Here is a 14,043-nt window from a genome sequence, read left to right on the forward strand (position 1 = left end):
AAGAGGCCCCTCTCTCAGTGATTTGAGGCTAAGCTGACTTCAGCCTCACTGGCAAGTTGAGTGGGTGAAATAGACAGAGTCAAGGCGATTGCTTTGGCTTCACTACACAGTGCAGAATAAATCAGAAGGCTAAAAATTTGAAAGCCAAATCCTACTTCAGCATAAAATGACTGATGCACAGTGAAGGCCTAATGCTTAGGACTGGCTGCAAAGACACACATATTACTAAGTGAGTAAGTGTGTCGCTTTCATACAGAGGCAGACCAGTCTCTGCTCTGGTACCTAGAAGTCGATGAGTCACTCAATGCTCGGAAGCACAAGCACAAGAACGAGCATGGGCATTTGTATTGAGAGAAGCAAATACGTCAAGGAGTGTTCACATGCATTTGTGTGTCGTTACCTGTACAAGGAAGATAATGAGGAAGTAGAAGTTTGCTATCCTTCTGAACTGCTCAAACAGATTCTTGGGGACAAAATTCCAAACTGTATACTGAAATAAAAAAAAAGAAAACATCTTTCAGGGTTTACTGGGACAGAATAATTGCTACTAAAGGTTCTTTTTTACTAAGTAAAACAGAGGAATTGAATTGCAAATACATAGATAGTGTATCTGGAGGTATTCAAACTACTGTAGCAACTGTTTATTAGAGCAGGAAAAAAAAAACACTTTTACTGTGTCATATTTATACTGGCCATATTTAAGACCTTACATGAATACAATAATATAGTCAAATGATATTCTGATTACCCCTGTAAAAGATCTTGTCTATGGCTATAGTGTTCACTGGCATTTCCAAATTGGAGCTTGAGATAAAGGAGTACAGCAGCTGTGCTGAGTTAAAGTGTGTTTCAGATAAACTGATTACTGGTTGTAATTTACTCAATAAATGTGCCGTTTAAGTCTTTGTCTTACTTTATTAAGATAAAATGCTACAGACAGTTATAAGTTTCTGAAGAATGAAAGTTTTGGTAGTTTTACCTCTGTGCACCACCACAATGGATTTTAAAATCCAACAATCAAGATTTGAATCAAGTCCCAAATTTCCATAGAAGTAAAGAAACATCATTTTAAATTACAGGAATTTTTAATACTTGAATGAAAATCCTTTGCTGTCAATGACTTCTGGATCCTATGGACATCATCAATGCTGTGTTGAGATACTCTCTGCTCAGAGAGTATAGCCCTGTACACTTCACAATTCATCTTGCTGCTTCTATCAGCAGTCACATCATCAGTAAACACTAGCAGCCCAGTTCCAGTATCACCCATACATGCCTGTGCTAGTGCCTGGGTTATTGTACTAGATTGTAGATATGGCCCCTCCTGAAGTTCTTCTCATCTCCTGAAAGGGCTGGACCGGGACGAGCTGTCACGGCGCATTGTTATTATAAATAAAAACGTGATTGTGAGCAAAAACGGTGTGTGTGTGTCGCATACATCACAAGCTCATTTTAGGAGTTCCATCGACAAGCTATAATATACAAGTTGAATATTTGGAATCAACAGCCAATATACGTCACCCCCATTTAACATAAAATAATGAAGCCTCGCCTGAAACTGGTTGTCAGTTGCTTGTCCAATAACTTTTGAGCAGCTGAAAATGGGGACCATATATTAAAATAGCTGTGATTACTAAGCAGTTAATGCAATGTTTTTGTTAAACCCTTTGAATCAAAGCTCTGCATTTCAAGCTAATCTTAACTTAAAAAAATTCTATTGCTGTGTAAAGAGGAAAAATATAAAATGCATATGGACCTAACTGTATGAGGACACACGAATGGCAGAATTAACCTTATCCAAAATCAGTTTGAAATCAATGCCTGACTAAAGCAGGTGCTTTAACCTTCCCGTCAATCATTTAATCTACCGGCTAATCAATGACAGTCATGATTGCTGGAGGCAGGCCCTAGCTCCTTTTCTTTGTTATCCTTTTGTCTTGCCAGTGCTCTAGCTAACCAACTTAGACAGAAAACTTGTGTGTTGGTGAGAGGCTGTGCTAATCCTGTTATCAACAAATCACACTTCAAGCTTATCTCTCTCCTACCACACCAGAGATACACACTAATGTATTTAGCACTGGTCAACACTGGTGTCCGAAACCAGACTGAGTTTAGAGTTTCTCTGAATGACAATTTTTCTGTAGCCATAGTTGCTGTGACTGCAAAATGTTAGTGTTCATATCAAGAGGGTTTTTTTTTCCCTTGCACTTTTGACACAAATTTTAAGATCATAATTGTAACATACCTTGGATGAGATGATTCTGTTGTCGGCAAAGCGTTGTGGTATGTAGTGGCCATTCTGGGGGAAACGGTTAGCTACGTACACTGTCCTGGTATCACTCTGATGAGGGGGGTCAAAGCCCTGAGGGAGAAAAGGGTGAGGCAGAAACACCAGACAAGTGTAAGGAAAGGTTAAAAAAAAACAAAACTGTATAGCTACCTAGATTTAAAACATCATCACTTCAACACCACACTAACTATAAAATTGCAGTTAATGATGTCATTGCAATATTATGATCTTATTTTAAACCAAGTTATTTAATACTGTTGGCAATGTGATAAACCACTGCAAGTCTACACCACACTAAAGTCCACCTGGAGCAACGTTTTGTGCTTCTATTCATTGAGGTTTCAGCTGCTGTATAGTTGGGAGTGTAAAGTGATTTCTCTGTGGGCTGTTATTTTGTCGAGTGCAGCACAGCTTAGGTTGGGGCTGGATAGATTTTACAGTAAGAGACAGAAAGAGAAGCAATACCAGACACGATGCTACTGTTACAGAATGTAAATACACATATCAAGAGTGAGAATATGGCAATGTGGCATTCCTTGTTTTATGATGACTGTATGTTTTTATTTAAAAGCAAATTTCTGAAAAGCCAGCCATATGCAACAAACTTGGTAAAAATTGCTGCAGTTTTACTATAGAGTCAAATAGGACTGTTCGATATAACGATATATATCGGATGACGATATAAAAACGTCTATCATTTCATTTTACGCTATCGTTTGTTTCGTGGTGTCGCAAAATAAACTGTTTACGGCAATATTTTTTCATCATTTTGATGGTCACTGTAGTGGCAATATTAATTTCTTAAAGTTCTCTCTTTCTCTTATATTTAAGATAACCACACTACAGACGGACAAGTGCCTGTTTTTATGCACGACGGTAAAACCACCGCGTGTCCGCTTGTTTATTTTCCACATAAACCTTTCACAATAAAGCTCAAGATCCTGTTGAGACTTTTCAAAATAAACTGAATCACGTGAAAGAGTATGCAGAGTATTTACGGATGAGAAGCAAAAAAGAGCCATCAGGTGCTAAAAAATATACCTTAGACTCAAACGTTAGAACAGGCTTTTCCCCGCAGCACGCTGTGTAATAAATACTTCCAAAAAAAAAAAAAAAAAAGCGTCCGTTACAACTTATGTCTAAAAATGTATCGTTTCATGCATCGGTTAAAACACTCAACTCCACGTACATGACGCCCAGCTGGAATCACTTCGCGCAAGTCGAGCTGCCCGAGATTCACAGAATTTACAGAAAATGTTACATTCTTGTGATTTACATCGTTATCGGGACGATAGATGTCTTATATCGGGATATGAGATTTTGGTCATATCGCACAGGCCTAGAGTCAAATCATTTTCACTTTTTCAGACAGTTAGACAACATAACACATTTATGAAAGCAAAACAACTTTACAAGCAATGCCATCAACTTGGATGCAGACAAGCCTTATTGCAAACAATATGGTAAGGCATGAATAACTAGATCAGAACAGCTGGTGTAAATCCCGCTTACCATAAAGATATAGTCATCAGTGAGTGGGGGTTGAGGGACCTGGGAAGGGATCTCAAGACTGGATTGTAGGTCGCTGACCATTGGTATTGTAAGCCACCAACTCTGTTCAGTGAGTGGGATAGATGGTTTCTTTTATTCCTCTTACAAACCATATATCTTCTCGGTTTTTGGACTGATAAGTCTTGAGATCTATTCTCAGGTGCCTTAACCCCCATTCACATCAGGTGACCTCAGTAGGTCACATAATAGGGTGGGGCAAGGTGTCACAGTGGTTTGACCCGAAATCATGATGGTAATGGCCGATGCCTTTTTTCACATCTTGGCTTATGTGATAACACAACCAATAGTGGGTCAACAACCACTTCCTAAGCGACAACCTCAACTAGAGATAAATACCTTGGACTTAGAAATGAAGAAGCCTCTTAAATATGAGGAAAAACATCTTTTTTTAAAAAACAACGTGCTTTTCAAGCTCTTTAGACTTCCATGTTGTTGTTAACTGAGAACTACACAGACACGTTCATATTGTGCACCTCAATTTTTTCTGACCTGCTGCATTCTACCATGGCTGCTGCATCTGGGTTGAAGACACGAGGGTATGATCATGTTGGTTTTTACTGCCATAATAATGATATTTCAGTACAGAAGCTCAGAGATATCTCCCTTAGATATACAGAGGGAGATGTTGCAACAGTTCAAAAAACTTGAAAGTCTTTGCTTCCACTTTTGACTTCTTGTCTTCCTACATTGGCACTTATGTGGCAGTATTGTATGAGAGGCGACACATATCGGTCAGGTGAGAACCATGAGGTATCGTGCTGTACCTCATCTGCTTCAGGGTTTGCTGTGTTGTGTTCAGGACAGTGCTGTGTTTGGACTGAAGGATAGTCTGCTCATTGTTTGTGATATAAGTGGAGGATATGATTAGACAGTTTTTGATATATTTCAGACACATTGTTATAATACTGCAACAGAATTGTGCGCCATAAATTCATAATTCCCTCTGTTGCATAAACAAACTGCAGGACATCTGCATTTGAGGCCATGTTCTAATTGCAATCTGTCTCCAACATAAATCTGTCCAAAGCTAACTTCCATACTTAAATACTCTGGTTGAACTGTATGTAATTACATAACAACCTTTCATCTTTTACATGCATATTAAAATTTCACATTTAAAGCATTCCATTTCTTTTTAAAGCAGCACTTGTTGTTTAAAGTCATTTGCAAACATTTCATAAACATGCTACTTAAAACGTACCTCTAACATATTTACATTCAGATTGAGCAATTCAAATCTCCAGCATATTCTGGCAGGTCTTTGATAGTCACTACACCCTCAACATGTAAGAAAAATAACACCAATGACAAACAAGGTGAACTTTTCAACGAGTGACATTTCTAAGATTTTCTGGCGCTGACTGGTCTGACAAACCCCACCCAACTGCTGTACACAGACGACTAAAGGAGGCGTTTCCTATTATTCACAAATATAAGTGACGCAATATGCACACCCGACCACACAAAAAGGAATGTATCTGGGTCACGTCACTACACTTCCAGAAAGATCAACCTCTGTTCAGGGACACATGTAAACCATTAGCACCCATCTTTGTAATGTTCTCAGTCTCTTCATCTTTCTCCCATCTGACCGTTGTGAAAATTAATGCAGCACATGCAGTTCAAGGACTGAATAACAGAACACCTGTTAGCCTTTAGCTCATATGACTTTGTCATACAGTAACTCAGCCAATGGGCAATGCAGGTGATGGCATAAAATCAGTTATCCACTTGTGGAAATAATATTTTCAGTATTCTTCATTTATTTTTTTGTATTATTTGCTCACAGTAGGGCTGGGCAATATGGCCTAAAATCTATATCACGGTATAATTTGAAGCATGTGCGGTAACGATATACTGTATATTGCGATATATTCTTTTCTTCTGTATAACGTATTTTACACACTATAAGGCACACTTAAAATCCTTTAATTTTCTCAAAAATCGACAGTGTGCCTTATGTATGAATTCTGGTTGTGCTTACTGACCTCAAACAGATTTTATGTAGTACACGGCACTCAAAAATGTTTTAGTACGACTTTGGTAAGCTACGAAGCCACACCGCCTGATGGATTGTCGGAGCATTACAGCTACCATAGTCAGGAGCCTCGCGGAGTAATCTGGGTCCAAAACTCCGTCTGCTTCAGGTCCCAAAGTCAAACGAACACTGCGGCATCACTGAGAGTTAAAAACTGTCTAAATTCTTTCATCTTTATTAAAATGATCAGCATTGCTGCTTTACCAGGTGTAACAATTAAGTTTAACATCCAGGCATCCATGAAAACAGAATTTATTAAATTCAACAGAGTTAGAAGTTAGCAGGAAGTTAGCTCGCTAGCTTCCACCTAAACATGATATGCCATGTTCTGACAGAGATATCTGAAAAAATTAAAACGTACAGCTCTGCTCTCACTTCCAACATACAGTGGGGCAAAAAAGTATTTAGTCAGCCACCGATTGTGCAAGTTCCCCCACTTAAAATGATGACAGAGGTCAGTAATTTGCACCAGAGGTACACTTCAACTGTGAGAGACAGAATGTGAAAAAAAAATCCATGAATTCACATGGTAGGATTTGTAAAGAATTTATTCGTAAATCAGGGTGGAAAATAAGTATTTGGTCACCTCAAACAAGGAAAATCCCTGGCTCTCACAGACCTGTAACATCTTCTGTAAGAAGCTTTTCTGTCCCCCACTCGTTACCTGTATGAATGGCACCTGTTTGACCTCATCATCTGTATAAAAGACACCTGTCCACAGCCTCAACCAGTCAGACTCCAAACTCCGCCATGGCCAAGACCAAAGAGCTTTCGAAGGACACCAGGAAAAGAATTGTAGACCTGCACCAGACTGGGAAGAGTGAATCTACAATAGGCAAGCAGCTTGGTGTGAAAAAATCAACTGTGGGAGCAATCATCAGAAAATGGAAGACATACAAGACCACTGATAATCTCCCTCGATCTGGGGCTCCACGCAAGATCTCATCCCGTGGGGTCAAAATGATCATGAGAACGGTGAGCAAAGATCCCAGAACCACACGGGGGGACCTGGTGAATGACCTGCAGAGAGCTGGGACCAAAGTAACAAAGGTCACCATCAGTAACACACTACAACGGCAGGGAATCAAATCCCGCAGTGCCAGACGTGTTCCGCTGCTGAAGCCAGTGCATGTCCAGGCCCGTCTGAAGTTTGCCAGAGAGCACATGGATGATACAGCAGAGGATTGGGAGAATGTCATGTGGTCAGATGAAACCAAAGTAGAACTTTTTGGTATAAACTCAACTCGTCGTGTTTGGAGGAAGAAGAATACTGAGTTGCATCCCAAGAACACCATACCTACTGTGAAGCATGGGGGTGGAAACATCATGCTATGGGGCTGTTTTTCTGCCAAGGGGACAGGACGACTGATCCGTGTTAAGGACAGAATGAATGGGGCCAAGTATCATGAGATTTTGAGCCAAAACCTCCTTCCATCAGTGAGAACTTTGAAGATGAAACGAGGCTGGGTCTTCCAACATGACAATGATCCAAAACACACCGCCCGGGCAACAAAGGAGTGGCTCCGTAAGAAGCATTTGAAAGTCCTGGAGTGGCCTAGCCAGTCTCCAGACCTCAACCCCATAGAAAATCTGTGGCGGGAGTTGAAAGTCCGTGTTGCTCGGCGACAGCCCCAAAACATCACTGCTCTTGAGAAGATCTGCATGGAGGAATGGGCCAAAATACCAGCTACTGTGTGTGCAAACCTGGTAAAGACCTATAGTAAACGTTTGACCTCTGTTATTGCCAACAAAGGTTATGTTACAAAGTATTGAGTTGTATTTTTGTTATTGACCAAATACTTATTTTCCACCCTGATTTACGAATAAATTCTTTACAAATCCTACCATGTGAATTCATGGATTTTTTTTTCACATTCTGTCTCTCACAGTTGAAGTGTACCTCTGGTGCAAATTACTGACCTCTGTCATCATTTTAAGTGGGGGAACTTGCACAATCGGTGGCTGACTAAATACTTTTTTGCCCCACTGTAAATGAAGACAGAAAACTAAGCAGTGACGTTTGTAGGGTTACTGAAGATGGTCTAGCTGGTGTATAATGATGTCCTACATAATCGCTAGCAAAATAGCTACGTTAGCATAACATTAGCACAGTGAAGCTGAAGGATGAACGCTTTTTTCCCACTCGATACAAGTTAACGTGAGGGTTTGTCCTGGTTAGGGACAAATGCAATTGCATAGCAGGATGCTATAAACGGACCAAACTTCAGTCAGGAGAACAACTGAGATCCATCCACAATATGAGGTTAGTCATTGATATACTGCAACAACACGGGAATAGAGCGGCTGCGAGAGAATTTGGCATTAATGAATCAATGGTACGGAAGTGGAGGAAGCGCAGTTTTTGGCTTTCCTCATATTCCAAAAGTGCTTTGTCTCTTTGCTATTACTGTCACACAGCATAATTTGCAGATGATGTTGTTTGCAGCCGCTGCAATGCTTTCGACCAAAACAGGCGCAGCTTGATGATGACACCATCAACATGCGCTATCGTGGTAGAGTGGTATAGTAAAAATCTCTACCGTTGGCCAAATTGATATCGTTTCTACCATATACCGTTTATACCGCAAACCCCTAGCTCACAGCTTTAAAAAAATAAATAAATAAATAAATAAAAATGGGCAGAGATAAAAAGAGGGAAAATTGTCTCTCTCTCTTTTTCTGCATTTACATTTATAAAATGATATAAACATTGATCAATTAACCATTACAGCAACTTTAAGAAACTGTTGTTCAACAGTTATTTGATATACACAGCTCAGTAGGCATTGTTGAAAGTACACAAAGAAGCTGAATTCTGCATTGTAGTAACACCATGGCCAATTAGGATTTTGAAGAAGTGGTTGCAGAATTAAGGAAAGGGCACACAGGCACTGAGCCCCAAGATGTTTTACGTATGTGTGTTTACACATGTAAAACATGTTGGGCTCAGTAACATAAATACCCTGAGCCCCTGGCATCCTCCGATCACAAGACAGGGAGTGCATTTCCCAATGGCTTAACGAAATCCACAGTAGATTATTTAAGTAGTCTGCGGTTTGAAGGGAAGACACCAACTTGTCTGCAAACACTCATTTACTGACGGCTGAGCAGCAGTTTAAAAAACAAAACAAAGGTCTATTTGACCAGATCCTGAAACAAAGTGGGCAACAGGGTTGGGAACATCTTAAAGAGGACATGAAACCCTAAACATATGAAGGCATGCATGCATATATATATATATATATATATATGCATGCCTTCATATACTTTTTTTTTTTTTTTTTACATACACACTGTCCTCATTTATTAAGTGCTTTACAAACTCGGACATTGCAGCTAAAAGGTGGATTTGTCTTAGTGAGATATTTGTCCTTTACTTCAAGTTAATGGGCAACTGGAGATTGGAAAGTATGTAGAATTAAGCATTTTGTTTTCTTGTTTGTCCCAGTAGCACTGCATTAAAAAATGTCTTGGATTGGAATGAAAAAGTAGACAAATGTTTAATGATTAAATTAAACCAGTAAACCATTAACTTAATGGCTTACCGCACAAGTGTTATTTGTAGTAGTATAAAAATGCAATATGTATATTGCAACTTTTCTAGTCTTATTAGTAATGGCAAACAACAGCTCACTGTGAATTCTTAACCAGGGATATTTCAATGTTCTCTTTTTAAAGAAAATGAAACTGCAGATGGTGAGGGGCCAAGAAGTAACTTTTGTAAGCCAAAAAATTCCCCACAGGCAGAAAAGCAACAGATGAGTCAATGAAATTAGTCAATCCTTACAGAGAGCTTAAAGCAGTTACAAATTTTAACAGTGCAAACATCATGCTTAACACACCTTTACGCAACTGCTGTGAACAAATCAGACAACGGTTACTGGAGATTTACTCTGTTCCTATTTGCCACCCAGTTTTTCAGGCAACTGTGGAAATTGCCTGAGCATGTCACGGAACTAACATTTAAGTTACCCGATCATCAATATCTTGGTGAACAATAACTACAGTTAAAATGACTGATGGCCATATACATAAAAACCTGCGTAGCTCTAACAAACATGTTCTCATGTTAAAGAGAACATTGAGAGAAGCACCTCAGTCGATGCTTCTGCAAGTCCAGCATTACGGCTTTAACAGGATCCGTTTTCTCTATAGTTCAGCGTTAAGCTAATGACACTTCAAACAAACTGCATGTAATTGTCAACTTCCCCCATTCAGTTGCAACCTAACAACAGACCGACACCATCTTTTAGCCATCTTGACACACACCAAAGTTAAATAAGTACAACTCACTGCCCTACAATTTTAGTCACGCAACAGTCTGCAACCACTAGTGTGACTATGGCTATGGAAATATAATTATTTCACCTGCAACAACAACAACAGTCCAAGGACTAAAAGATATTCTGTATTTTTGTATATGATACAGAAAAACTTCAAATTTTGACATTTGGCACCAAGCACAAACTTGGCATTTGTGCTTAAAAATGACTAATTTTATGCTAATTCAATTCACAAGGTAGCTGCCATAGCATTTTGTGGATCCGATGCAGTTCTGCTATATAAGATTACAGATTTCTGCAGTGCAGCAGGAAGTTTATCTAATGAAGGCTCTGTAGACATTTGTTTGGATAGACATAACATGAAGAGGTTGACTTATTTTAAAATAAAATATTCCTAAACAGTTGAACATGGTTTGGTTGTTTTGAGGACCAGCGGTAATAAGCCGAACACCTAAGGTGAAGTCTAAAGTGAAAAGTGCAGTAATTTATGACATTCTATTTCTATAGCACAAATGTCTGAAAACTGCGTGCCAATCTGAGAGTGGATGGATACAAGTAACAGATGAGTAACAGATACTTTTACTCCTGCTGGGTTTACTCAATTTTCAACACCACTACCAGATGTACCTCACAATTTTGAGTTAAACACCTTCACGTAACCATAAATGCATTAAATATATTTTGAACATTGTATGAAAAATGAACATTATACCACTGAAAATGAAGATAAAAGTAGGCTTATAACTAAAAACTATAAAGCTGAAATCAGCTTGTTTTGACCCATTGACTCTATACCCCCATCAATTTGAAGGCTGGCAGGTAATTAGTCCCCACATAATGCCTACAAGTCCCACAATGCCTTGGGGAAACAGCCCTGAATAATGGCAACGCAACACAACCAAGGGGTCATATTACAGATTAAGTGGCACTTAATCAAACGCGATGAGCTAAATGGAAATGTTAACAAAAAAGTGAGGTGGTTGTAAAAAGAAAAAAAAAAGGGGGGGCAATAAACAGTGTGTACTCATGTACAGTGGGTACTAGTTTTAAACATAAGACTGATGACACCAGCAATACAATAAAATAAACTGCATATAAGCTAAACTGATGGACTACATCACCAAATATAAAATATTAGCAAAAAAAATATTGTTGTGCAACCCACAGCAACAGAGTAGTCAGAGCAGGGCTAGAGAGTAAGGAATGATATTTTATCATGGGTCACATAAGGATGTTTTATTGCTGGGTGTCAGTGGATTATTACAAGGGCTGCTGCAGCAATATCCAGGAAAGAGCCTGAATGACACTCAAAAAAATGTAGGAAACTCCCATTTGCTCAATGGGCTACAGATGAGTAGTATAGACAGATGTTTTTTTTCCTTTTGCTCATTTGCGCTCTTGATAGTTGCTCTATTTTTCATGATTATATCATGATTAACGTGACTTGGTAAAGCAAGGGTAATTCAATAAATACTTCTCTCATAGTGCACTTAAACTATATACAAAACCTCAGGAAGACTTATACCAGTCTTTTTAATATCTGTCAGCAATAACATACAGACTTTAAGTCTCCATAAAGACATCTAGAAAACCCAGTTTTCAGGCTTGCAAACTAGTATGTCAAAGACTTTGCTTTTTTGCTACCATTCCTTGTGCTTTAATTTCTGGTTTGTTTTATAGTGTAACTAAACCAAGACTGACAATGAAAACCGTCGCATCTCACTCCCCCTTCATTCCATCAGAAAGAGCTGATAAATAGTATGAGTGAACAACCATCCCCATTCTACCATCCAGCTGATATTTGGGTCAGACTAATGCCCCTCAACAAACTTTTTCATTAGGCCAGCTGTATTAAGATGCATTTTAATTACACTTTTAATTAAGCAGCCAGGTCAATTAGGCGGGATGGGTCAAATGAGCTGAGCTATCTTAAATTAGGAGGAGGCTATGTACCATTTCTAAATAGACCCCTAACTCTCTGTGGTGCTCTTAATCTCCAAAAGCAAAAATGATTTTTTTTTAAACAGGCAAACTTGAAGCTGAGCATGACTCATAAAATTTAATAAGTGTCACTTTAACTTAACCTTAACTACAGAGAGTGCACAGTGAGCGGGGAAAGGTCAAAAACACCCCCAACACTGATTAAACTCAGTAGACATGGTGACATCAACAGTTTGTGTGTGGCTAATCTCATAATATGCAATCACTCATTCATTCACATGGCTCTTCACCACTGGTCACGCCACTCTCATTTGCCGATCACTGAATGCGCTTCTTATCCCAACTCTGCTTAAACACAGTGAAATGACCACACAGACCTTCATGATTACAGCCACAAGCACCGTGACACTGTAGCTTTCTTCAGCCATAATTCAGAACTCGCTCTTTCTACTGTACCAAAACGGGCCACTATTGTGGTTTAACTGAAGCCTTCGCCCGTCAATGCGACCGTCATGTTTGCAGACAAACAACAGGTGATTACAGCAGAAACAGGATGCGGTGTGACGAATCAAATCAGTTCAATTTCAAATAATACATACATATATAGATCATGTAACGAAAGCAGGGAACAAAGTGGGCCGAAATAAAGTTAAAATAACACAAGCTAACGTCAATTATTACCCTGGAGTGTTGAGGCTTAAGTCTTAACTAGCTCAGTTAAAGATAGTGTATTAGTCTCCTGAACAAACATTAAATAGAACATTTGAAACTGAGCTCAGTCTAAGCGAAAGTTGTGCGTTAACACTAGATAAAAGCAAGCCAGAGACGCTTTATAACTTTGCCAAGTTTGACGTTGTTAGCCAGCTAGCTAGTGTTAAGGTAGTTAACTCTCAGCATTTAGTAACGGAAATCACCCGACAGTTGTTAAAATGCTATCAAAGTTCGAACCAAACTTATACCTCAAGCTCAAATTTGAACTCAACCAATGTCCCTTGTTGAGGTCTAAACTCTTTATTACTGACAGTTAGCAGATAAGGTAATTGTTAGCTAACGTAACCTACACCTGACTGTCATTAAGGGGAAATGGAATGTTTTGAACACATCAGCAACAGCTAATTGGCTAGGTTAGCTTGCTCTCTAAATAAAGTTTATTCTGCTTTCCGCGGGCTAAGCCTTACAATGCGTAAGGAGACTGGCTGCTGTGGCGAACTAATAAGAGGAAAGCGGTATGTATGAAGAAGATGGGACGTGCGGTTTCATTTACCAGCTGCTGTCGTATCCACCGAATCATCCTTGCAGAATACGTTCCAAGTAGCCAGCACAGTCGCTAGCCCAGCGCTAGCAACTAGCTACTCCAACAAAACCGTCCCGAAACATAAATATTTCCCCCGAGAGGCAATCCTTCTCGGTCGCATTACGCGACACATTCATACGGCGCCACTGTGCTATAAGATGCATTCAATCTTTCCCATTCACGGTAATGTCTGACAAAAACAATTTCTGGTTTTAAAAGAAATGACAGACGGCTGGCCACAGAGTCCCACCGAGCAGCGCTGCTACATCACTCCTCTGCCACGATCACTTTTCCTCTGCCAGCAGCCTCAGCCTGTGCAGATACAGCTCTGGCTGCTCTCCGGTGGCCTTTGCACGCCCCCTGCCTGTCTGCATTTACAAATGATAGCTAGATAGACTGACAGATACAGTAGCTGGATAGATATTTTCCATACTGTGCGGGATAGACCTCACTCTACATAGTTCATAGTGTGTATAAGAATTTAAGCTGTGCTATGAAAGTGCAGATGTATGGTATAATAGGGATCGTGCAAGGTTCTCCAGGTATCTTACTAGGCAGCTAGCGAATGTTGTTTGACTTGGAGCTGGAAATTGTGTTTAGGTGCATTTGTTTTATTCTAGTGTAT

At 39.5% G+C, this 14,043-nt stretch overlaps 1 protein-coding gene across 5 annotated transcripts in view; it reads right to left on the bottom strand.

Moving 5' to 3' along the window:
• Nucleotides 1-13,753, bottom strand: part of atp11b (ATPase phospholipid transporting 11B) — a 51,534-nt gene extending 37,781 nt beyond the window's left edge. For 2 of the 5 annotated variants that reach the window (XM_085137291.1, XM_085137288.1), the window contains exons 1-3: nt 12,502-13,381; nt 2,246-2,362; nt 401-490 (exon numbers count right to left, since the gene is read on the bottom strand). In XM_085137291.1, the coding sequence (XP_084993417.1) occupies nt 401-490; nt 2,246-2,362; nt 12,502-12,552 (258 nt within the window). In that variant the 5' untranslated portion in view covers nt 12,553-13,381. The other 3 variants (XM_085137287.1, XM_085137292.1, XM_085137289.1) reach the window with 3 other exon arrangements.
• Between the last annotated feature and the right edge of the window lie 290 nt (nt 13,754-14,043).

Source organism: Neolamprologus multifasciatus, chromosome 17, assembly GCF_963576455.1.
Source record: "Neolamprologus multifasciatus chromosome 17, fNeoMul1.2, whole genome shotgun sequence".
NCBI lineage: Eukaryota > Metazoa > Chordata > Actinopteri > Cichliformes > Cichlidae > Neolamprologus > Neolamprologus multifasciatus.